Genomic DNA, 25,298 nt, shown 5'->3' with positions numbered 1-25,298 from the left:
TCAACATCTACATTATATTGCAGTTATTAATTAATGGATTTGCAACGTACATGGTCCCTTTAGAAATGTGCACATGAATCAATAACCCGGAGAAATTTCATATTTTAGAAAAATCCACTTTCTCTCTCTGTGTGTCTGTTGCTGTCTGTGCGTCCCGCTCCTCTCTCCTGCCTCCTCTGCTCTCAGCCACTCTCCTGTTATTTACAGTTCTTGTGAAATGTCTCACTTTGCTGCCCTCGGCTACCCGCAAGATATTTCTAGCCTCTTTTTTTTTCTTCTTCTTCTTCTTCAAGCTCTCAAAATAACTGAGGAGAAATTAAGACTAAAAAAAAAAAAATCAACTTAAAGGAGCCATAAATTAAAAGCAGAATCGATGTTTTGTTCTGTCTCGCCGCTCACTGGTTCGGACCGCCGTGTCATAAATGAGATAATACCGGCTTTATTTGCGCATCTTATGGGGTTCTTAAAGCCATAAAGCGTGATTATTTCACTGGAAAAATGGTCAAATGTTGGCAACCTTGGGGCCATTGTAGCACAAAGCTGGGTTACAAAAAAAAAAAAAAAAAGAGGCAATATAATGAGGGAGAGAAAAAAAAGAGAGAGACGGCCGGGCCTGAGGCTTCTCTAATTAAATCTTAACTGATTGAAATAAAGGTTTGAGCACCTCAAGGCTTGACTAAACTCCGGCTATTTCCCTTTTTATTGCGCTTTATTTATTCTGCACTCACATGCCCTCCTTCTTTCTGCAGCTTCGCGACTGGCCACTGCAATTTTCAGTTTCTGCTTCATTTCCAAACCCCCGTAGCTATGTTATTTGACTAATTATAATTTTTTAACATCATTAAGATTTATTTTTTTCGTGGGGGGGTGAGTGTATGTTGAGGAGGAAGGAGGAAGGAGGAGGAGGAGGAGGAAGGGTGTGACAGTCACTCATTTTTAAGAAGACAAGTCCCACTGAAGTGTGAAAAAAAAGGAAAGAATCGCCTCTTGGCTGATTCAAGTCGAAACGCAAACAGACCTGAATATCAGCCACGGAGATGAAATGTGTTTTTATTTTCCTCTTAGGCAGCATTAGATACTTTCTTTATCTGTGGGTTTATTTTCATGATTTCTCCTCTGCGTAAAAATGAATTTGGAGCCTAATTTTGCGCATTTGGATAATATCCTAATATTCCAGCATTTTATTTCTAAGATTAAAAAAAATTAAAAAATAAAAAACCTAATCCCCGTATTTATCAAAATGCCATCGAATAAATGAGCGTTTTGTTAAAGGGCAGTGAGGAGTCTTGAGTGGGGAGGACTATCTGTAGGCGCGCTTCTTGCTCCATTGTCTGAGGAAATACTATCATAAATGATAAATAGATAATGGAGCTGTCTCCTGCAGACACGTTCATCAGCGGTAAATGGGAGCTGGCGCAGAGCACCACGGAGAATTAAAGGCGAAAGAGTTTGCAACATTCCTGCAGGGGATAAGTTGTTGACAATTAAAGAACACACACTCTCTCTCACACACAACCACACACACGATCGAGAGATGGGGAGGAGAAAGCGGGAGAGGTCAGAAATGTGTTTCCTGCCCGTGTTTGTGGGTTTTTCTTTCGGTTTATTTCGACGCGTATTTTTTTTTTCTCCTCCAGCCCGAGACCGCATCAGCTGCTGCTGCAGTTTTCTTATTATTATTTCTTTTTACAATCAAGATACATGCGAGAGGACATCAGACATCACAGCTCAGCTATGGGCTGGTTGGTGACTTCCACTTTGTTTTCTAATTATCATTAAAAATAAAAATAAAAACTAACAAAATGGGGATTTATGTGTCTTTTATGTACCTGAAGTCGTTTTCACTTTGCTTGCTGGCTTTAAAAACAACCTCCAAAACATGGTGAGCTATTTCCTGACGTGATAAAAACCCATATAAATAAATAAAAAAAAGCTTCACTTAAAGCAATAAAGAGCAAAAGAGAATTAAAATAACAAAAAGGCTGCACGAAGAGTAAAAAAATCACAACAGGAAAACTGCGTCCAGATGAAGTTTTGCCTCTCACACGATTGTCTTTGTGGAGTTTGGGTTGCACAGATCAACCCTGGCTTCTATTTAAAAAAAAAAAAAAAAAAAAGCCAGCCCAGTCCCCTCTTCCAGAAAGCCTTTTCGGTGGTGCTATAATAAACCATTTTCCCTGGGCTTTATTGATCAGTCACTCTGAGCTAATGTAATTATCCTCATCAATAGGGGGACTGCAGGGAGAATCATTATGCGGTTGACATTGATAAATGATCAGCCAAATGCGGCCCTTTTCTCCCAGGGACCCCCGCCTCTGACCCGCTCCACACAGGCCTACATAACGTAGTCATAGAAACACCTTATGGCAAGAGGGGGAAAACTGCTGAAATGTTTAAAACAAGAAGAAGAAGAAGAAGAAGGAGAAGAAGAAGAAGAAGGAGAAGAAGAAGGGAAAAAGGAGGGCAGTACACACTCACACAGGCCTACATACACAAAACCTTAATAAAAAAATAAAAAGAAGAAGCTGTCCCCCAGAGCGAGCCATTTTGGGGAGAGCCAGCTGCACAGCGAAGGACACTGCGTTCGTTTTTATGACCACTATCCAAATCAGCAATCTGAAAGCAAAACAAAGAGGAAACTTTTGCATCGTCCCCCTTTTTCTCTGCATCTAAAAAACTGTACATATTTGCAGTCCTCTCTCACATCATAAAGCCTACTTTACCAGATGCTCTGCAGAAAAGAAAAGAAAGCGCAGGGAGCCAATAACATAAGCATTATTAACATGTTGCCTCCGTTGCGCACACACACGGCGCTTCTGAACTGTGTGTGGACTTTTAATATTGTTGCACGGGAGGAGAGTGTCTTCCAGAGGAACGGGGCTGCATTGTGCAGCAGTGCAGAGGGAATATATTCCTTATTTTATTCCTGCAGCAGCAGCCCGGACTGGCTTTGACAGGGAGGAGATGAAGGGGAGGAGTTGTTTAGCTCGGCTGGATCATCCATCATCCCTGTCACACCGAATCGGCAAAAGGAAAGCAGCAGAGGCAATCTACCTTCTGTCTCATCGGGGGGAAGAGAGGAGGGAGGGAGGGAGGAGGGGGGAGGAGGAGGGGGAGGCAGGGAGAGAGAGCAGGAGAGAGAGAGGGAGGGAGGGAGGAGGGGGGGAAAAGAAAAGAAAAAAAAAACTATTAATATTAAAATCCTCTCCATCCACAGTAATCCTCACGTTTTCTCTCTTTTTCATCTGATAATCTCCGCACAAAACGGAGGCTTCTTCCTTCCGTTTTATCCGCAGAATAATGGACCACTACAAAAACAACACACACACATTCAAAAAAAAAGAAGCTCTTTTAGGTTTTTAAATAGTTGAGAGAAGAAAACACACAGTTAACTAGACTCTGGTGTAAACGCAGTAATAATAAGGATAAAAAAAAAAACGTTCTTCTACCTGGTTAAGGCCCAACAGCCTTCTGTGGATTAAATATGCAAATAAAAAGGTTCAACAAAGATGTGATTTGCAGGTTTGCATTTTTTTTTCTTTCTTCAGAAAGCAATAGTTCACAGACAACCTGGGAAACATTTAAACCAAACGTTAGAATAACGTAAAGGGAAGCACAGACCATCCAGGCTCCAGCGACGGGTTCTTAAATAAACATGCATTCAAATGTTAGCATTTCATTAAATTTTGTTTAAAAAAAAATAGGAGACTAGTGCTGGAAATATTCCGAATGAAATAGGATTTAAATCGCCTTTAAAAAAAATAAAAAATCAGAACCATAAAAGGCAGCAGTTAAACACAGCAGCAGGCCTCCAGCTGCTTCACAAACAAACCTGCGTTTGCAGAAAAAAAATCATTATTAAAGTGGTGATAATAGTTTACCATAAAGTAATTGTAAATTAATAAATCTAAAATAAAGGGTCTGTTGAAGCACATGTTGGAATAAAACTAATCAATCAAACGAACAAACAAACAAGAAAAAAAAAGGAAAAAGGCCAAATGAGAATCATTTGTTTGTTTTGTTTTTGTTTTTTAAAAAGAAGAAGCGAATTTACAGAAGAAGGTCAGTTTAACCAAAGTCTGCATTTAGTGCACTGAATTAAAAAAATAAATCCGCTTCAAATACCATCCATTAGAAATCGGTGTGTTATTATTATTATTGTTATTATTATTAATATTATTGTTATTATTATTATTGTTGTTGTTGTTGTTGTTTGGTCACACAGAGGAATATTTCAGTTCTAAACAGTGTTTGTAATAAAAATGTAAAAATCCAAAACAGAAGGAGGGAATATATAAATATCTATATATATACATTTAAAGCCTAAAATCCAACAGAGCAAAAGTTTGAACTTGTGTGTGAAGGACAGAAAATATTTCAGCCAGAGTGATGTTGTCATTCCTGGTTTAAGGCTATGACTTGGATGGCCGCGGGCAAACACAGGCACAGAGATAGAGAAAAGAGAGAGGAGATAGCCTATCAAAGCCCATCTGTGTTCCCCTGGACGACGCCGCCGCATCCGGCCGACAGGCGGCGCTGCAAAACGGCAGAAAGCAGCAGAGCTCGCACGGAGAGGGCCAGGACCGGTTCTCAGTGCAGGAGCGGTTATTGTGGGGGGACAAATCATTACTGTGTTGTTTAAAACTAGCAGAAATACAGTGAATGCGTTCAGTTGTTTTGTTTTTAATTGTAAAGTCAGATTATTTTATTGTTTTTGCGCAGCTGCACATATAAATAATTGTTTTCCTTTGTCTTGATCCATGTTTATATTTTATTTTTTTATTGGAATATTGCCAGTAAAATTAAGAATAAAATAAATGTCCTTCTGAAAATGTATTTTTTATTTATCCTGTCTGTTTTCTGAAGGTTGCTGCTCCCTTTACTTTGATCTTTGGTAATGCACTTGCTGTGTAATTTGCACCCTTCATTTGCATGAGGCAGTTATTTATCATTTAGAGAGTATATGTTTGTGTGCCTAAATAAATTGCCATGGCAAGATGAGATTCAACCCTAATTTGTTATTGTCATTTTAAGGGGGCACTCGCTACTTAAATGTTGGTTAAAGCCATTTCAAACAGGGAGCTGGAACAAAGTGAGAACTGCATTTTTTTTTTTACGACCACTTGCAAAAAATAAATTTAACAGCCAGCAATTTAGCTCAACAGTGGTTTTCAGGTTAATGATAATAATGAAGCGATTTGTAGTGTTTTGTTTAAATGGGAACGTGGATTAAGACTTTGTACGTAACACAGTTAATCACACAAAAATCTAACAAAAATCAAAAATGAAATATTTATTACAGCATTTGTGACTGAACACCTTTTAAACATTACGTCACAGTCCTCATACAAGTATTTAATGTATTTTTGACAAAGCTTAAGGGAGACGGCATCTTATCATCTAGTGAGGAACACGTGCTGAAAAAGGAAGGAATTCATGGACATACAATATCAATGCCACAGCAGATCTGAAACTAGCAAAAACATTCTTTTTCAATTGAGGTAAACACATAGAATATCTAACATGAAACAATTAATAGACTGAACTCTGTACGAAGTTTGTTACAATATTCTCTCAGCTTTTTTTTTTCCCTCCAAAAGCATTGAGTTCATAATTTAAGTTTTTTTTTTTTTCCTTTTTTTTTGTTTTTTTTTTGTAGTTTTAGGTTTTTTGGTGCATCAACCATCAAATGCTTCTCCAGTGCCACAGAATCAACGTTTGTGTCAGTATTGTCCTTATGGCAAGAATGTCGATCCGTAGGTGAAGAAGCGCCGCAGGATGTTGCTTTTCCACTATTAAGCTTCCTTCAATAGGCTCTTACCAACGAGAGTCCAGGGTACAAAAAAATAAAATAATATTAAAATAAAAATGTATAAAACCAACACAATCCAGTGCTTGGGCAATTCAAACAAAGAACTTTTTTTTCCTTTAAAACCTACAGGGCAACATTCATTCATGAACCAAAAAAAAAAAAAAAAGAGAGAGAGAGAGAGAGAGAGAGAGGGGCATGACAAATGTTCAAACTGAATCTTCTGGAGAGATCCGGTGTCATTTAGCAGCCTTTTCCCATCATGCCCTGTTCTTATGGGGGGACAGGACCTGATTGCCCTCTGTGGTTTGGAGCCTTTTTGAGATGTTCCATCTTCTTATTGTTTTTTTTTTCTTTTTTTTTCTTTTTATCTTTTATAGTGCTGTGCTGCGAGACAGTTTCTCCTCCAGGAAGGAGCACACACAGTGTGAGAGAGAAAAGGTTAACCTTTAATTCTAAAACTAGCTCAGGAAACATAAACCATGTGATCAACAAAAAATGCACAAGTTTTAACTTATTTATCTATACTTTTTATACTACAGTAGTTATAACTCTTGGAGTCTTTCTGTTGTTTCTTTTTTAAACCTTCCAGAGTGATATTATTTTAGAAGCGTTTGTCACATGAAAGTGTACTGAACATGTTTATGATGGTGTGTGAGAGGGTGTGCGAAAAAAAAAAAAAAGAAGAGTGTGTGTTTTGGAGTGTGTGCGTCTGTCCATTCTTTGCACACGTGTACGTCAAAACATCCTCTGTTGATCTTTACCAAAAGCCCAAGACTTTACAAAGTGTTCTTGTCAGCTTGGTCCTCCGTTTGGATGAAAGTAACAAAATTGACAAGTAAAAAAAAAAAAAAAAGAAGAAGAAGAAGAAGAAGAAAAAAAAGAAGAATTATCACAGCTCATCTGGAATTCTGTTTCTTTAGTGTCAAATTCTGGTCAAAAGGGTTTTGCTTTTTATTCTTAAAAATAGTCTCAAAATAGGATTTATTGTGGGCTGCTGCTTTCTTTTCTTTTCTTTTTTTTTTTCCTTTTTTTTTTCTTTTCAACTGTTTTCTTGTAGTAGCTGCTGTTGTCGTGGTAGCAAAGTTCCCTTATACTATTGGGCATGGATGTCCAGGCCTTGTCCTCCAGTACTGGGGTCAATGGGAGTGAGCAAAGGGGGCATCTGCGCAGACATGGTCATTCCTGGGTGTGACGAGGGTCCTCCGTGCATCAGCATGGCGTGGTGGTGAGGGTGGTGGTGGTGAGGGTGGGCGCGGGGATGGTCCGGTAGGTAGGCGTGGAGCGGGGGTCCGTGTCTGAGCTGGGAAGGGTGAGGAGTCATCTGATGAGGGTTGGTGTAGGTGGGCGGGGCCATGCTCATGCCCATAGGACCGCTCTGAGGTACATACTCCCCTGGCATGCCTGGCAGACCTGAGAGAACGACAGAAACAGAGAGAAATGTATTTACACAGTCAATAAAAGTGTTTTCTCGCTGCAGCTTTGACGTGCTCACTCTCCATTAACAGACCTTAATTCAATTTAAACTCAACTTCACCAACAAAGCGCTTATCAGATTTTATGACACTGCGTTTGTGACTACAGAGCTTTTAGCTTCTACAAGTAAAGAGAGACATTATTGCGCTCGGCTATTCCAGGCCATGGTGAGTGGTTTACAATGCCCAATAGCGTTGTGGTCGGGTCTCAGGTTGGAAAATGATCCTGAGTCATCCAGAGACACTGTAGTCGTGGAGGATGTGAGGAAAACCAAGCAGGCGTATTGATGTGGAGAAGTGCGAATACTTTTACAAGTGGAACAGTCAATTCCCAGCTGAACGCAGTGACAAACCGAACAGGCATTCTCTCATGGGGCCGTGCCTCTGTGAACATATTTGATTTAGAATCTCTTAAAGAAGTTGTTAAATAATTTAGGCCTCAGTTAGTTCTACCACCAAGCCAGTGAACATTAAAGGCTTGTTTCCACCCCTGAATGAGAGCATTTTAAGCAAAACAAAGCACCGCTCATGGATGGAGTGTAGGGTTTTTTTTTTTAGAGGAAGAAAAAGAAGGAAGAAGGAGGAAGCAGCAGCAGCAGCAGCAGCAAGACAGAGCAACAAAGATAAAAGGAAGCAGAAAGAGAAAGGAAAGGAAAAAGGAGGTGGGGTATGTTGATGTCCCTTAAGATGGACTCCACTTCATATGTGTAGAGACCTCAGCATGTTGGCATCTCTCACACTGTGACAGGACCCAGGACACAGAGCTGGCTCAGCAGTGCCACTGTTTGGCTTTTCACATGGCTGTTTGTTGTAATCAGAAAGAAAAGAGTAAGATGTGGGGGGTTGTTCCTGGAGCCTGGGACTGGAGTATGGGAACATGGCTGGTCTAGAGGCCTGGACCTTGGGGAGAGAGGAGTGAGCAGGAGGTCCCGCTGGAGCCAGGGGGCCTGGGTCTGGGATTGGGTCTGGGCTGGCCTGCTTTGTAATGTGAACCCCTGGGGGATTAGAAGCTGTAATAGGAGGGGAGAGGTCGCCGCAAGGTCACTAGGCATGCTCACTCTCTGCATTCCTCCACCTTAGTACACTGCAATTAAGAAATTACACTGGAGGGCCCCGGTGAGGGGAAGAGGAGGAGGACAGAAAGGAGAGAGGGACAGCAAAGGCCAAGATTAATGACCGGTCTCACTGGTTGAAAGCTGTGCCATTTTCTTATACTCCCTTTCCATGTCAGTTCATTTGAAATGCAAGTGTTTGTCAGAGCAGGTCTCTTAAAACCTCACTACTGGGGTCATAAAATAAATAAATCATGCCGGGTGTTAGGGTATGATGGGTGCCCTCACCTCCATATAACCTAGAGCAGCTCCTGTTAAAAGGCCCAGCAGATGTTTTTGACACTGTAAGCTGGTAATCTCTAGTCTTGTAAGCTGCAGTCATTCCGTTAAGTAGATCTGAGACCCCCCTCCTTTATTAACAAGAGTGGTAAAACCATCTGAAGACAATAACTGAGGACAGACTGGGCCCCTCTCTCTCTCTCTCTCTCTCTCTCTCTCTCTCTCTTGCCATCTCTGCCTCCCTCGCTGCACTTCTGTTATGGCACAGCAGTCCTGCTCAATGGCTGGCCATAATTAAGTACCAAATATACCATATTGTGTGGCTGTGTAATCAAATCAACAGAGGATAATATTCCTCTGTATTAAGCTATTAATGTAATTGGTCATGAAGCATAAAGTATGTTACGTAATTAAATAGTCTCAAAATTATATAGCCCTATATTAAGAATTAGCCAACCTGAGCAAATGTTGTCTCTGTGTGGCTGTTTTAGGGAACATTGCTTCCTGATTTTCCTTTTTTTTTCCCTCCCTGCTGCCATTAGCAAAGACAGGAGGGGACGAGAGAAAACGTGTGAGAGACAGAGAGAGACAGAGGAAAAGAGAGAGAGAGAGAGGAAGCAAGGACTAGAGGGGTGAAATGATCTCTGTCGGCAGAATTGCCGCTGTGACCCTTTGGAAAATCCAGTCTCCATTTACATATAAAGGGTTCTTTTAATCAAGGTAAGTGTTATTATATTGTGCCTCATTGGGCAAGGGAGTTTAGGTGTTAAATAAAATCTCGTCTGCCCTGCCGCCTTTGGGATGTGATATGTCTTGATTTTTCAAATGTCAGCACTGTGGCAGAATGGCCAGCTTAATCAGACCGCCGCCATTTAGCTGTATAGGGATTGTGTGTGTCCATGCGTGTGTGTGTGTGTGTGTGTGTGGGTGAGAGAGGCAGCAAAACAGTGACACACACACACACACACACACAGCCTGTATCTGTATGTGTGAAAGAGATCCCCTCCTTTAGACACAGTGTGCATGCTTGTGTCTACAACCTTATAAATTTATCTGGGTGTCTCCCCCGCTCTTGTCTGTGAGTCTCAGGTCAGGCTAGTCGCCGGCCCCCGCCCCCCCTTAAATCGTCTCCCTCCAGTAAAAAATAATCAAAACACACAGCCCCCCCACACACTCATTCCTCCCTTTACACAGCTCAAACCAAACCCCCAGTGAAGGATCGGCCGTGTCACCCACGGCCCGTATATCTCGCTCAGGGACCGTAATGTACTGCGGTGTTCCCGTCTTTGCATATAAGATAATTTGGGCATCAATCCTTCCCCAGACAGATTTATGTCACTCGGAGGACAGTTTCACTTCTCCTTCTTTATCGCTTCACTGGAGCCTGCTTAATTTCTCCCTGTCAGCCCCTTCCCCAGGAGATGTTATTTTTTCCCTAAATGTCCAACATTTGCATTGGCTGTCCACGATGGGGAGAGCGATGGTGCTGTTGTGATAAATAAATTTGTGCATGCCACGTTGTTTCTCCCCCCCTCCTGCCCCACACACCCCTTTTTTCTGTTTTCGTTCCTGTTGTCTGGCGCCACAAGTCGGGTCCTCTCTGTCCCAGGATGGTTCCCTCTTTTCTCAAGTCTTCAATTCATCCCCCCCCGGACACACACACCGTTAAAGCATCTCGCTAAAACAGCCCTGCAGGCTCGCTTACAGTTGTTGCTGGGGGAGTAAAGGGAGTAGTAGAGCTTGCTGTAAAATTATAGCCAGGGTAAGAAGAGGTTGTGCTGATGAAGTGAAAGGGAATTGTGGGTGAAAAAATAAAAATAAAACCCACGGCCCCACAATGTGAAAAACAAGGAAAAGAGCCCAGTACTTACTTCCCCCTTTTTCTTTGCGTTTTGCGTTACAAGATGGAGGTTACATGTAGTGCCATTGCCCATCCATGCCCATATTCATCCCCATTCCACTCATAGGCCCTGGAAAGAGGAGATAAATGCCAGAAGAAGGGTCAGCAGGAGCTTGAATCACAGAGAGGTCAAGGAAGACCCACTGACAGATAAGATGAGGTTGGTTAGCTTTAGATGGGAGAAGATGAGGGAGCATAAAGAGGAAAATGTAAAGAAGTGGCTTAAGAGTTATTATTTTGCATTGCATCCAACAGATCCCTTTGTAACCATCACTTGTGAGGGATTTTCCCAGATGTGTTAGAGGTAAGAAAAAAGACAAGCAAGACAGGCAGCAAACCATTTGGAAAAGTTTAAAGAGAAGTGTTATTGTAGTGATGCTGCACAGCTAGAGTTAGATTTGTGTGACTGACTCAGAGACCTGTTCCGTGCTGAGGTGACTAAATCTCATGCTACAGACAAGAGGATCAGTGTTGATCAGCTCTGCGATTACCAGGCATGAAACTGGTGTCTGGTAAAGCAGGCATGACGGAGGGGCAGAGGGATGAAGGAGGAGAAGTGGACGGACTCACCAGCTGGTCGGATCCCCATGTGTTGCTGACCATCCAGTACGAAGCTGCCCATTGGCTGGCCCTCTGGACTGTATGCTGCTCCTTGGCTCACTGAAGGATCAAGAAGAAAACCTGATTGTAGTCAAAACGTGGACATGAAAAAGGGAAGGGAGGGGAGGGGGGGAAGAAGAAGAGAAAACACACCAGACAATCAGCAATTGTCCCAGCTCCAGCCCAAACATACTGTAAGACATTGTGCTCATGTTTGTGGACCGCAATGACTGACGCGTGGCATGCAAACACGCATACAGTAGGTCCTTTTGCATGCAAGCACACACACACACACACACACACACACACACACACACACACGCACGCACTTTTGTGCGTACACCCAGCCAGTGTCATTCAAAACCACGCTCACAGGAGTTACATTGTTCTCTAGCTGAGAGAAAAAAGCATGCAGTTTGACAGGATGAGAAGAATTTCTGCCATAGTCGGCAATTCACTCAGAGTCAGACATATACATGGCATATATCAATATGTTTCTGCCCTTAATAAGAACACAACACAATTCTAGACATGTAGATAATCCCAAAACTGCCAAATCATACCGCGTTATGAACGATTCACCTGATTATCTATCATGATACACAGCAATCAATTTGCTCAGTTATGTCTTTTTAATATTAGCCCTAAATTAACTAATGCTCTTTGGAGACTGCAGGAAACAGTGCATTCTAGCACTATGACGGTATTATCTTGGATAATCTGTAATTCTTAAAGATTAGGAGGAGACGTTAGTCATGCTGTGTTTGTAGAGATGCTTGATTGGCACACATTAGATGTATGCTGTCAAATATTCCTCACAAAAGCTCAATAACTGCAGCAGGAGTCGCCCACATTTGTAAGTGCATCTCATTTTAATCATGGCTCATGTTTGTTTGAACAATCTCCACCCCAGTGCGTAGGGATCTTTATAAGACGGTGAGCTCGCTAATCAACAAAAACAGCTTTTCCCTCCCTGAGACAAATTACTTGGCTTCTTTTTGGTAATGCCTCAGTCAGTGAAGCTTAGGGTGACTGAATCATTCCACAAGATCACAGAGTGCTGTGTTTACTACTCAGTTTGTGGTTTTTGTAATCTGACCACAATAGATATGGAAAATTAGCGTTATCAGCAGGCAGTATGGAGCTTTCCATAATCTGTTTTAAACAGATGTAAATCTCTCACGGCATTGATGTTAAATCAAAACATCAGATCTGATTTCATCAAGAAATCGTATAAAACTCATTCTCCCTCCTAAGTGTTGTTTTCACTGCCAAAAAAAATTGATGCTTTTAAACTGAAAATTTGTTGAAATAGCTTTGCAGAAGTCCTGATATTGAACTATGCTGAATGACTGCTTAAGATTATAATTCCAAAAAGTGACTCTTGAGGGAATAAAATAAAAATGCAGCAGTAAAAAGGTGAGGGGAACCCCTCCACCCCCCAACCCTCCACCCCTGGACTGGAAAAAAAAGAAAAGAAAAACAAAACAGACGAAAAAACGAGATAACTCATATATTGCTGCTAGCACTCCTCTTGTGTCCAATTAGCAATTCACANGGAAAAAAAGAAAAGAAAAACAAAACAGACGAAAAAACGAGATAACTCATATATTGCTGCTAGCACTCCTCTTGTGTCCAATTAGCAATTCACAGAGAGAGTGCTAATATACCTCTCTCTCCACTTAGACTGGGAAATCTCCAATTAGAGTCAATCAGCAAACGGCCCACACCACTGCTGAACACATCTCATTGAGAAAATGGAAAAGGGAATGAACAGAGGGAGAGGAGGGAGCAGAAGGGATTTTGGGGAAAAGCAGGTGTAGGATACCCTTTAAAAAATAAAAATAAATAAAAAATCTGGGTGCCAAGCATGATGAGCTTGCCAGTGAAGTATCTGGAAAGAGGTGTCTTCATGCAGGGGAAAGAAGTGGAACTTTACGGGAGATTGACATGATTGTTCTGCTATTTTTTTATTTTTTTATTTTTTATTTTTACCTGCTCGATTCGACTGGTCAATCATGGGTTGTACTATTCTTCTCCTGGCGTTAATAAACCTGGCAGAGTGAGAAAAAGAGAGAGAAAACACAGAGAGGAGAAAAACAAACGTTAAATCACCCTGCATTCACACATAGAGAGATTCATCACAAGCCACCACAAAGACAAAACAGTTTTGCATGACTTAATGGCAACATTAGCCACCGAGTCCTTGAGAGAGGCGCACACAACAAAACAGCAACAAACAAAAGGGCAATTGTGTGGTGACTTGGGAACCCAGTGAGGGATACTTTTAATGTTCCTTATGATCTATTCCCCCCTCTTTTAATAAAGCTTTTGATTACGTTTGGTTGCTATGGGCACCAGGGAGACATTCCTCAAGTATTAAGTGCAGCTTGGGCACAGAAGAACCCTCCACATGGCACATCCCTTCCTCCCTGCCTTAGTTACTCCTGCCGTCAGCTGCACACAGCAACTCTATACGTTGTGTACAGTATCCTGTCTCACACCGTGCCATTATTTTTTCAGGGTTATCACGCACCAGTGTTTGAAAGTAAGCTGTAAGTTTGCGAAATGCAGGATACAAATGGTTCCTTTCATTGCACCCCACCTCACCAGCCCCACCTCCAGCCTCCCCCCTTCTGTGGGACCCCCACTCTGGCTTGCATTGTAGGGGGTTCTGCTCCCCTTCCAGCTGTCTAGAAATGAGGACCAGGCATGGGCCACTCCGTGCTTTCACAAGGTATTGTTATGTCAGTGAGCCCATCAATTAGGCTGTCTGAAGTTTTATCACCGCCACAGCAGCGAATAAGTGCAGCTCCACAAAGCCTCCCCAGCCAGCCTTGCTCCTGTGGCTTTTCCAGTGTAGTGCCGGAGGTCAACTGGAGGTGACTGCCAGCCAGGGGCAACCTTTTTAACTTAGAATGGCATGCCTTGGGCTGTGTCAAACACAAGCTGGCCACTCAGGCCAAGCGAGCGCCCCACCTTTCCCTTTTGCCCCCACCCTTTCTGGCTTTCCCTCGTTCACTTTCATAAAGTTAAAAATGTAGCGTGGACATAGCGCTACGTGTACCACCATGTGGTTGATATTAAAGAGGGGTTTCAAATCACGTCGGAGCTGTCCAGCATGGAGTCCTTTGCTGGTTCCAAAAAAGAGAAGGAGGAAAAAAAGAAAAGAAAAAGGCCTCACCGCCCTCTCCTAACATACGGACCACGGTACCATCAATACGGCTAAAGAACTGGTCATTAGAAGGAAGGGAGAGCTGGAACCAATTTGGGCTCCTAATCCCCCATGAAGCCCTGATACCTGCCCTTACCTTCTCCAATGAACTTAAATGCCTGTAATCTGCCCGGCTCAAAGTGACATGGTTAAACGTACAAAATGCACGGTTGGGAAAAGAGAGACGTGGTGCTCATTTGCCAGGGGGCATCCAGAGTGCAGGTAAGCAGGGGTGCTACGGGCCCCTGAGAGAAAAAGATGAAACACATCCATATGAGAATAAGAGCACACGAAAGAGGAGGAACAGAGGTGAGTGCCTGAACGAGAGAGTTGGATTGGAAATGATATGATTGTAATGCATAATTTGTGATTTACGGGAGGAACCAGGATTAGGTTTTATTAACTGCAAAAGCATTTTTAGATAGAACAAAGGGGACAAAGCGTTGTTAGATCGCTATGCTGTCAGAAATGCCTTCAGTGCTTAAGAGAGAAAGACAGTTCCAGCATCAAAACCAGCTGAGCAAGTAAACAGTAAGACATTCCTGGTATTACACTCCCTCTTAAAGCGCTGAGTGCAAGGCTTGCCAAAATATATGTCCTGCTTTCTCCCTTTCTAGGCGCACCAAGGGGCTCAAAATCACAACCATGTGCATTCTTACCTATACTGGGTCATAACCATAAACACATAATATTAGGAATGTTCTTCCCAGGTGTTAAATTTGACCATACGCTTTCCAGTGACTGCAAAGGAAACACACTACGTACTGGAGTACTGCTGCATGATCAAAGTGCCATTTTCTTTTTCTTTTTTCTCCCTGCAAGTTCATTTAAAAACGATGTTCTTCATCTCGTGTTTTTTCCAACTTCTTAAAGGAATAAACTATACAGGAAACATTTTAGCTAAAAGAGTGTTTGCGCTCATTGAAATGTAATTTTTTATTTTATTTTTTTTACTATGAAAACAGCTTGTTGCTGTGTAGACAAAGATATGGATATTCAAATATTTCCCCTATAGGCTGAGACGGTTCTGCTTCTTGTCAGGATTCCCTTTTGGCTAACTGCCATCATATCACACCACATAGTCACAAAGGCTGTGTTTTTGCACGCGAAACAAGTTGCCACAGTAACAGGCAGGCGATGAGGTATAGTGGGGGGGGGTGACCAAGGGCCCTTCTTGTGGCCTTAGAGCACCTTTTATCAGTCTGAGTAAAGCCAATTGAGATTATCAGAGCCAGGACTGATAACACTGTTTTCCCTCGACCCGTGAGCTGCTAATGGAGTGTGCTTGGAACAACACAAAAAGGAATCCTCCGGAGATGAAGGCCAGTCAACTTGGATGGACAGTCAGATGGATGGATCTGAGGACCCGGAGGCCTGAGAGAGACATAGAAGTTGACCACAGGGACTCCGAATTCCTAAACGACTTGCTAAAACATACATGCATGTTGTAAATCTACACATCGACACCACGGACATGACCACAAGCACCGCCAGCGTGTCCGTAGGCTAACCAGAACACAGGAGGCTCACAGGGGACACTAGCTAAAAAACCTCCAACCCAAAGCCCATGTTTTATTATCTACATCTGGTGGTCTAGCTTATTATGGCCTGCCTCTGCTCAATGTTAGAGCACAGAAACACACACACACACACACACACACACACGCACACACGGTACACAGAGTACCTCTCAGCATGGGAACTCCATGCTGTCTTCAAACAAATAATTAAAGGCAAGGTTAGGGGGTCGTGTGGAGGTCATTCGTTGGGATACGGCGCACAATGTGTACAATACCCCTGGAGAAAAAGCGGGCTGCTGGGGGCAGCAGTCCACTGCTGTTTAATGTGCACAACTGGCTTCGTCCAGCCAATAAACCTTAAACACATTTTCAAGTTGCGTATCAAAAACTACACTCGCGGTGCTAAGTACGCTTTGGAGCATGCATGTGAATATGTATGCACGTGTCAGTCAATATGTGTGTATTGTGCATGTCAGCACATTCTTCACACACTACTGCCAACTGGCCCACGGTAGCACTTCCCACTGACATGCCCTGAAATGGTGCGAGCGATGCATGTGTACAAACACATGTGCAGATACAATATGCATCTTCGCTGGATGACTGAAATTCCAGCTCCTTGATGACAAAAAGTGGGGCGCTTACTAGAACTCAAGGTGTTGTGGCAGTGGAGGTTGTGGAGGAAAATAGCAGGAAGATATGAATGATGGAGCCAGGGCAGCAGGAGTCCACTTGACACAGGGTCTCCGCTAGGCTGGATCAACACAGCATCCTTGGTTACTAATATCTACTCTCACACAAGGGGGGGAGCTTCAGAGAGTGACTCTGTGGTGTTAAATACCCTGGCTGGCACACTGTGTTATGCTACACCTCCTGTGCATGTGAGTGAATGTGAGGGATTGAGGGTAGGAGACAGATTTAATAATGAACTTGTATAATCATGCAGAAGAAGTTGCAATATATGTTGACAAATTCTATGGAAGGTTGCTGGAAGTTTGAAGGTGTAATCACAGCAAACCAGTCCGCCTGACTCAGTGCTTGTCTGTATTCATTTTTTTTCCGACTTCCTCATCTCAATCTGTCAGAAAGGCCTTGTTTCTGGTTAACTGACTTGCAGCCACACCTGGTAACTCACTCCTGTTGTCAGCATTCCTTCCCTGAGAAATTGTCATGCCAAACCACCCTACCCTGGAGCACGGCCAAGAGACAGAAAGAGAGAGAGAGAGAGAGAGAGAGAGAAAGAGAAAGAGATCAAGAGGGAGGGAGACGAGACAGAAAGAGCCTCGCTACTTGGCCAGCCAATTGCTGCTGAGATCGGAGGAAACCCAGCCAATCAGGAGTGGGGTCACTTGTTTGACGAGTTTGTGATGAAAGAAAGAAACCGAGCCAGAGCCAGAGCGAGACAGGAGAGAGAAACAGAGAAACACTAAACATGTCTTCTCCAAGAAGTAAGCAGTGGGCTGCTGCTCCAAATGCAGCCCTGTAGAGTGTGCAAAACGTAGGAGGCAGCTTTGAAATTGTGACGCAGAAATGGTTGACAGTTTATTGCCTTCATGGCTGACCTGCACGTGCCCATTTCGAAAGCTCATATGCCAAGGAGAGGGGCGCGAGTTTCCGTTTGTCGGTCAAATTCTTGGGCCCCTGTCTGTCCGTCTTTGTAGAAAGATTAGATGCAACACAATCTGAACAAGAACGTGCTGAACTCAATCCACCATCACTGCTTGCAAACATGACTGTCCTCTGGTTCCTATTAAAGCTCATTGCTTCCATACTTCCGCTTCAGACAGAAATAAAGATTCCAAACCCCCAGCAACTGAGTCACAACTTCACTGAAATCAAAGGAGGAAAGCTTTAGTTTGATCCTCTCCCCAAAAAAAGAAGAGAGAGAGAGAGAGTGGAGTAAAAACACTCCATGTCCTTTAACAAGGAAGTGCATGCAAATTAACCCCATGAGGAGGGTGTGTTTAGTATAAGCAAACACTAATTATGGTCCGGTCAGACAGTGGGGAAGTCTGGGGCTACTGAACCTCCAACACTGATCTACTGTAGTGTCAACAACAGTGATTTAATCAGCTCACGTGGTCCAGGCAGGCCCCCGGTAACAGTTTATACACAGTTTGCCACCAGATTGAACTTACAGTATCTGTGGATTTATCATAAACTATCACAATGGAGCTTTTCACAGGCTCCACTCCTCCAGGATGGAGATAAAGGACAAAGAGATAGGGAAGGAACGAGGAAGCTTCCTCAAGCTCATCCTATCAAAGACAGAGTTTCCCCATTCTCTTTGCCTTCTTTAAGTTAAAACAGGAGTCAAGAGACATACGCTGGGCGAACATTACCTCACCCCCGTATTTGATTTAGTGCAGATGTGAAGCGGAGCACGGCAAGATCGTTTTTTAAGGAACGTCAGAGAGGGCCCACGTTTAGGGCAGCCACTGTGTTTACATAGTTTTACCTCTGTCTATCTCTCCCTCTCTCTCTCTTTCTCTCATCCACAGTGCCTCCATACCCCCCCGACACACACTCTTTTGTCTGCCTCTGAAAGGGGGACTGTTTCACCTCTCCTCCATGGACTTTCACTGACCTGTTTTTCTTTCCCATTTTATTACTCCACTCATTGCCCATTTGTGGCATCCCCCCCTCAGCCCTATATGACTAACATTTGCATTGCTCTGTCAGTCTAGCTGCAGAAGTCATTTCTCTCTGAAACCCGCAGAGTGCGAGTCATTAAGACTCCAGTGGAAAATCAGACAAAGAATTATATATTTGTGTTGCAAACTGACAAGATTTAACGAGCAGCTAATTAAAATAAATCAATAGCACTGCGGCATGCTTGCTCTCTGTCTCTCTTTTCTCACTCTGATTCTCTGTCGGCACCAAAGAGGTGGAATGCTGCAGTGTGGATCGCAATGCCAGGCGAGTGATGGTTTTGCCTTAAAATCCGGCTTCGACTACAAAGTATGCATTATGATGAATAAGTGAGAGCTCACTCACTCTTGCATCCCAAAAGAGTAAACATGTGATATAAATACAGAGAAATAATCCCAGAAGAAACTCTCCAAACTACAACGGCAAGACAAACAACAAAAGAAACAAACATAGACATCTCATCCACTATTTACCCTCCCATCTAACACCTTCTCCCCTCTTCTCTTCCCCCTGTCCAGTGAGGGCATGTCACCTCTGGGCCTAGCAGTCCAGCAGCCTGACCCCTACAGGGCGGGCTGTGCGGCCCCAGCTGCTGACTGTCCGTCAAACACCTCCAGAGCAGCGTTGGGCCAGGAAGACCACGCTTGTTGCCCCTTTGATCCGGCAAGCAGCAGCTGCTGCTCCACACAGCAGCACTTTGTTCCTCTGTCTCCTCACCACACTCTGTCCTACGGCACAAAAACACTGAATCCAGTACCAAAGTGGAGGGAGAGAAAGGAGAAGAGTTTAAAAAAAAAAGAAAAAAAAAGTGGGGGTTATGGGGGTGGGGGTTAAAAAAAAAAAAAAAAAAAAATTTCCTCCCTACAACATCAACAAGCTCTGACAACGGCAGCGGGGGTTTTTCTTGGCCCCAACACAGCTCTCAGGCATCTCCTTCTTGACGCTTCACCCACCCTTCTCTTTTAAGAGATATGATAGTTATTGTTCAAATCAGCCAGGGTGAATGGAATGGACTGAGGCCAAGCCTGCCCCAGGCGTCAACACACCTGTATGAAAGAGACCTTATTGTAGCAACCCAGCATGGCTAACCTGCCCCAGCTCTACCAGTTTTCTGATGTTCTGAGGAAAGACGGAATCATCTCTTTGTTTTTCTGCCTCTTTCTCCCAGACAATCCTGTAATATTTCCCTTCATTAACCTCTCTTTCCTCAAAGGTCAGCAGCTCTGCCCTCGATTGTTTTAGTATTATATTATTGTTTTTGAGCATCACCACTAGACAGGGGGATTTACAGAGCCAGTTGATCCACACCTCCCTTGTTAGCAAGGCCTTCTTCTCTTACTCTTGCACCTCCTCCCTTAAGACAACACCTTATTAATGTGCATAGGTGCACAAAAGGTATGTTCTGCCTGCCCAGGAGCCCAGGGACCAACAGCTGTGTTGTTCGTTGTTTGAAGAGCGCCTGAAAAATACCAACAAACGCAGGTCAATATTAGCCCCCGTCAAAGGCTCCAGCACATAGCGCATGACAGAGGCCGTCAGCGCTGGAAGGTAATGCTCATTCCTCATAAGCCAGCTTCTCACCTATGGGTGGGTGAGGGCTTCCTGCTTTCATGCAGGGCCAGCAAGAAATAGAACAGAGGCGTACAGGCAGGCTGGCTCACACACACACACACACACACACACACACACACACACACACACATACACACACACAGATACTCAAGCAAACTCACAGAGGAGAGAAGGAGTATGAATCCAGCACTATCATTAGCCCAGCCTACCCATCAGTCCTCCTGAGATGAGTGGGTGTTCTTACAAGATCACCCCAATTTCTCAGTTGTGAAGAGTGCCACCCCTACTGCCCAGATTTGCCCCCCCCCCCCTGACAGTGCCAGACCCGCTGGGCTTCTTTAGTATGTCTTCATGGGGAGGGCAGGTATAATCTCAGTTTCCATCCACTTCTCACCGCTATCATAAAAATGTGCAGCTTTTTTAGCTTCTCCCGTCTCCCTCCTGCATTATCTTTCTATGTCTATTTCTTTCACCCTCTTTTTGTCTCCTGCTCTATCGTCTTCTGCTCCCTTTCATTCTCAACCCCTTTTCTGTCTGCCTGGTAATCGAGTGAGAGATTCTGTGACTCTGTGACTCCCCCTTATTGTCAGATATCAAACAGGGCGGCTTTGTGGATTACCAGGGGAAGCTGATAATGACATGATAGAGGCGTGATATTTCAAACAAAATTGAGTGTCAATTGCCTGCATCGTCTAGGCAACACAAGTGTCTGCGTTGCAGCAGTCAGCCAGGAAATAAGGCCAATCTATTTCCTTTGCTTCATATCAAACGTCGCTCTTCTCCCCCCTTTATAAGACTGTAATGGGTTCAGCTCAAAGAGAAGCAGTGGGGGCTGCCAAGAGCAACAGTTACATCCTCATACAACACACATACATGCTTGGGTACATTTGTGAGCATGCATGTGCCGTACATGTACACACACATTTTTACACAGCTTAGACGCCCGGATCTAAAAATGCAAAAGCAGAAGTTAGAAAACAGGAGCCAATGGGAGGTTGCACAGGAGGCTCCCCCCATTTTACCACCTAAACATACAGTATGTATACATGCACATGCTCTCCCTGCCGTTGCCACTTTTTTTTATTTCCTCTTTATACTGCTGTGCTATTAACAATGAATTTAGGGCAGTGAAAATGCACAGCGGTTTGAGCAATTAAAAAGTGACACCTAAATCTAGTGGATAGACTGCTGAGATTCTCTAATGCCTGGGTTTAGGTGCTGCTGCACTTGGAGTCTTTAAGAACCAGACTCCTCGGGAGTACAGGACTCAACAGTGTGTGTTTGTGCCTGTGTGTGCGTGTGTGTGTGTGTGTTTGGAAAGGGATTCTCCCTCCCACTGGGATGTCATCATCTTCTCATCACAGTGTCTGTGGCGTGTGAGTGAGTGTTTCCATCAAGCACGTTTCCATGATGTGTCTGAATGAGTGAGTTTGCATCTCGCACATATTAGTGACCACGAGAGTCATCGGTTAAATGCTGTCAGCTTGCCTCTGACTTCCCTATTGAATAATTAATCTGAGCTTCAATTGCACATAATTGCTTTGAAATACATACGCATGAGCACACAGGCACACAAACACACATGTGCCAGCATGGTCAGAAGCAGGGTTTAGGGCTAAAAAGCCCAGCAGCAGGCTAGTGATATAAATAGCTGTTGTTTGTGGAGGGGACTGCTGGCAGAAACAGCACTGACACTGTGGAGGAGACCACAGGGACTCTGATGTGCCTGGTGGCCTGAAGCGAGCATTCTGCCTCTCAGATCAGCTCTACCACTGACTGTGTACAGCTTTGACTAGCCTCCTTCATATGTGACAGCCTTAAACAAATACAGAAAAAACACATTCAATTCAGCCTACACTGCAGAATGTCATATGGTCCTTGAATTTAAGTCTGTGAACTGTCACGACTGGTTCTTCGTGTGAAGGGTCTAGCAATAAACCCCAAAATACAGAAGACGCAGTTCTACAAAATGTTTCATTTTGTTAAGACTAAATAATCCAGATGACTTTTATATAGACATCTGCCATTGTTTTTGAACAAAGCATAACTTTTTATCAAACAGACTCGCTATGTTCTTCACCTCTTACTTTGAGAAAGCAGAAGAAAGCCTCTGATACAGTCTAACAAGAGGATGATGAAGCAGATATATCTTCCATGTCTACAGGCTGACACCCTCTGTACCCCCACTAGGGAAAAGGCATTCCCACTGCCCTCCCTCCCACCTCACATGCTCACAGAGACTCCCAATTGAAACATCATCATCAGTAATGGGAGGAATAAATATTCATAAGACTGGGAATAAAGAAACCCTAGATTAGGGTAATATACTCCTCATTGTTCTCCCCTCCTTCTTTTCTCCAGCTTTTCCTCCTGTATCTCTCCATCTTGTTATGCATGTTATACTGTTGGCTAATGGTGGCTAATTCCTCCAGCTACCTTTGATAACTTCATCAAAGTGCATGTGTGCGTTTCCATCTGCATGCAGGGAACATAGCAGCAAGCCGCACCATTTACTTCTCACCTCTCCCAAATTGCAAATTACCGGGTTTGATATGTGCAAGAGTTTGGGCCACATTCCAATTAAGATTGGATTGTTTTTGTGGAGAGGCCCTGTGACTCCCTCCCTCCTGCTCTGCCTCCCCTGTTCTTTTTCTGCTTGGCACCAACTCCACTGATATCTCATCCATAACAGGCCTGAACTGGGGCAGAGCGTGGCTTAAACCAACAAAGGACTATATTGATTTATAGGGTCTTCCATGATGGGCTTATTGGCCTACACCTCAAAGCCACAGAGGGCACGGGGCCATGAATCACAGCTTCAGAAAACACACACACACACACACACAACAGGTAATAATAATACACTGTAGTGTTGTTAAGGATGTGATTACAACTCTCTCTCCTTTTATATCCCAAAACACTCACTTTCATGGTGTCTTGGAGGAGGGGGAAGGGGGTCACTGGAGGTTCTTTTGAATGTGACACCACACAAACAAGAGAGCAAAGCACGCCTTTTTTACATAGTGTTACTATATATCCAAACACACGAACAGAGGGAACGTGCAGCGTGTAAGAAGGAGGTAAAGAGAATTAGAGAGCAACACAAAGAGTGAGAGAATGAGCATGCCTGGACAGAGAGAAAATACCTCGTGGAGGTTCACAGAGTTTAAAGAGCTCAGCCAAAGAAGGAGCTCCTGTCCTCTCTGGCTCCAACATACACACAAACACACACACACACACACACACACACACGTAGCCTCAAGGCCATTCAGTTACACCTGGTCACCTTTATCCCTTTTAGTCCTCCACACCCCGCCCCTCCTTCAAAACCATGCACAAAAACACACACACACACACACACACAACATCCAGTCACCCGATTCACATCATCACCAAAGACACACACATAGCAGCACCCTGTGGCTAACACACTGCTCCTCTGGCTATCTCCCTCAGCAGATAAAACTAATTATTCCAAATCTACTCTGTCAGGTTGTCGGATCCTCTGGGGCCTCAGTTTAATTCTCCCCCTCTCTCTCCCTCTCTCTCTCCCTCTCTCTCTCCCTCTCTCTCTCTCTCTCTCTCTCTGTCACTGCTTCTCTCTCAGTCATAAACCACAAAAAGACCAAGAATCTGCGCCAACTGACCTCCAGAGTAAAAGCATAAACAGAGCGAGTAGCCGTAAAGACACATATAGCATCGCGGGCAGCTGAAGTGCAAGGGTTTCTTTGTGAAAACAGAAAATCTCAAACTGAAGTAAGAAATTTTCTTTCTTCAAGTGCATGACTACATCACTAATCAAATACACACAAAAAAAAAACAGTGATCAAGCCCAGCACTCTAAACAACTTTGAAAAATCACAAAAAAATGCATGACATCATCTAGCATACAATCCAAAGGACTTATGCACCTATTCAGATGCTTAGTCCCTCTGTTGGCACTTGCTGTTGGCACCCATGTCAGGTTTTAGAGCTAAATAACAGGCCAATATGCTGGGCTTTCCAACTGCACACCCTGAAAGCCTGTGGAGAAACCATTCGTCCCAATGAGCTCTAAAGGCAAATGGAAGCTCATAAACAGAGACTTGACTGTATAGACTTTGCATTTTATCTTTCAGCAGTTTCCCCCTTTTATGAGCCGGGGACCTCTATAACAGGGGGAGGAAGGGAGGGATGAGCAAGATGGGAGGATGGCAGAGAGAGAAAGGATGACAGTAAGGATGTTAAGAAAGAAGATGATGGCAGAAAGAGCAGAAGAATAAGAATGAGGTACAGGTTGGGAGAATGAGATAGAGGAGTACCGGGGTCACAAATCTTGCTGCTATTCTTGTACGTGACATCTTCGCTCGTTTGCGGCTGCTCATTAACAAACAATACTGCTGTGAAATTGGTTTAATGACAAAGTAATAAAATTGCTATTCTGCTCACAGATGGCCTCAGGCACAGGGAGATTCTAGCAGGCTTACTGTGGCTGCCCGTGTGCATTAAGCTGCTTGTTCATGAAAACAGCATCCTACACTTTCTTTCTCACTATCACCAACCTTTTTTTTCTTTTTCTTTTTAAGTTCTCTCTCTTCTTACAAATGAAATAAATTAACCTACTTTCTTCCCTTGTATTCTCCTTGAATTCTCCCTCTCCCACACTCTCACCCTCTTGCTCTCTCTCCTTTCTCTCTCCAGTGTATTCTCTTTCCCGATCTCTCTCCACCTCTCTCCAGTTCTCACCCCTAGTACAGAAATTACCATCTTAAAATAAAAAAAAAAAAAAGAAGGCTCGCCCCTGCAAACGCAGCTCGACTTCATTTCAAACGCAGAGCCCTTGTTATTAAACGACCCACCAATAAAACCAAGCCGTTGAGGAATAAAAGAGCCAAAAGGAGCAGAGAAGTACAAAGACCTCCCTCCTCCCATCTCTCTCCATCTCTCTCTAATGCTCCCTCTCTGTAATGCTTCTTTCAGCTCCTTGCCTCTCTATCTTGCCTCGTCTGGCTTCGTTCTCCTTGCATGCCGTCTTTGCTGGGAGAATTCCACAGCCTTGGAGAGTCTTGGGCTTGTAATGGGAAAACAAGTAAAAAGGCATTCGTTTTTGTGCATGATCGCCCAACATTGCCAGTTTTATTAAAGCACCACCTGTTTTTCATAACTCCAGACTCACACAGAGGTGGGCACCGGGTTGCTCCATAGCCTCGGTGGGTGTCCATGCCATGCTACGACCCAATGTGCCC

At 43.7% G+C, this 25,298-nt stretch overlaps 1 protein-coding gene across 5 annotated transcripts in view; it reads right to left on the bottom strand.

Moving 5' to 3' along the window:
- Window positions 1-5,269: 5,269 nt before the first annotated feature.
- meis2a (Meis homeobox 2a) overlaps window positions 5,270-25,298 on the bottom strand; it is a 79,465-nt gene continuing 59,436 nt past the window's right edge. For 2 of the 5 annotated variants that reach the window (XM_008279856.1, XM_008279857.1), the window contains exons 10-12: window positions 13,111-13,169; window positions 11,086-11,196; window positions 5,270-7,222 (exon numbers count right to left, since the gene is read on the bottom strand). In XM_008279856.1, coding sequence (XP_008278078.1) covers window positions 6,906-7,222; window positions 11,086-11,196; window positions 13,111-13,169 — 487 coding nt within the window. In that variant the 3' untranslated portion in view covers window positions 5,270-6,905. Of the gene's footprint in view, window positions 7,223-10,486; window positions 10,586-11,085; window positions 11,197-13,110; window positions 13,170-25,298 lie in introns of all 5 variants that reach the window. The other 3 variants (XM_008279859.1, XM_008279860.1, XM_008279858.1) reach the window with 3 other exon arrangements.

The sequence above is a fragment of the Stegastes partitus genome, unplaced genomic scaffold, assembly GCF_000690725.1.
Source record: "Stegastes partitus isolate 25-593 unplaced genomic scaffold, Stegastes_partitus-1.0.2 Scaffold173, whole genome shotgun sequence".
Taxonomy (NCBI): Eukaryota; Metazoa; Chordata; class Actinopteri; family Pomacentridae; genus Stegastes; species Stegastes partitus.
This window is presented reverse-complemented; position numbering and strand designations above follow the sequence as displayed.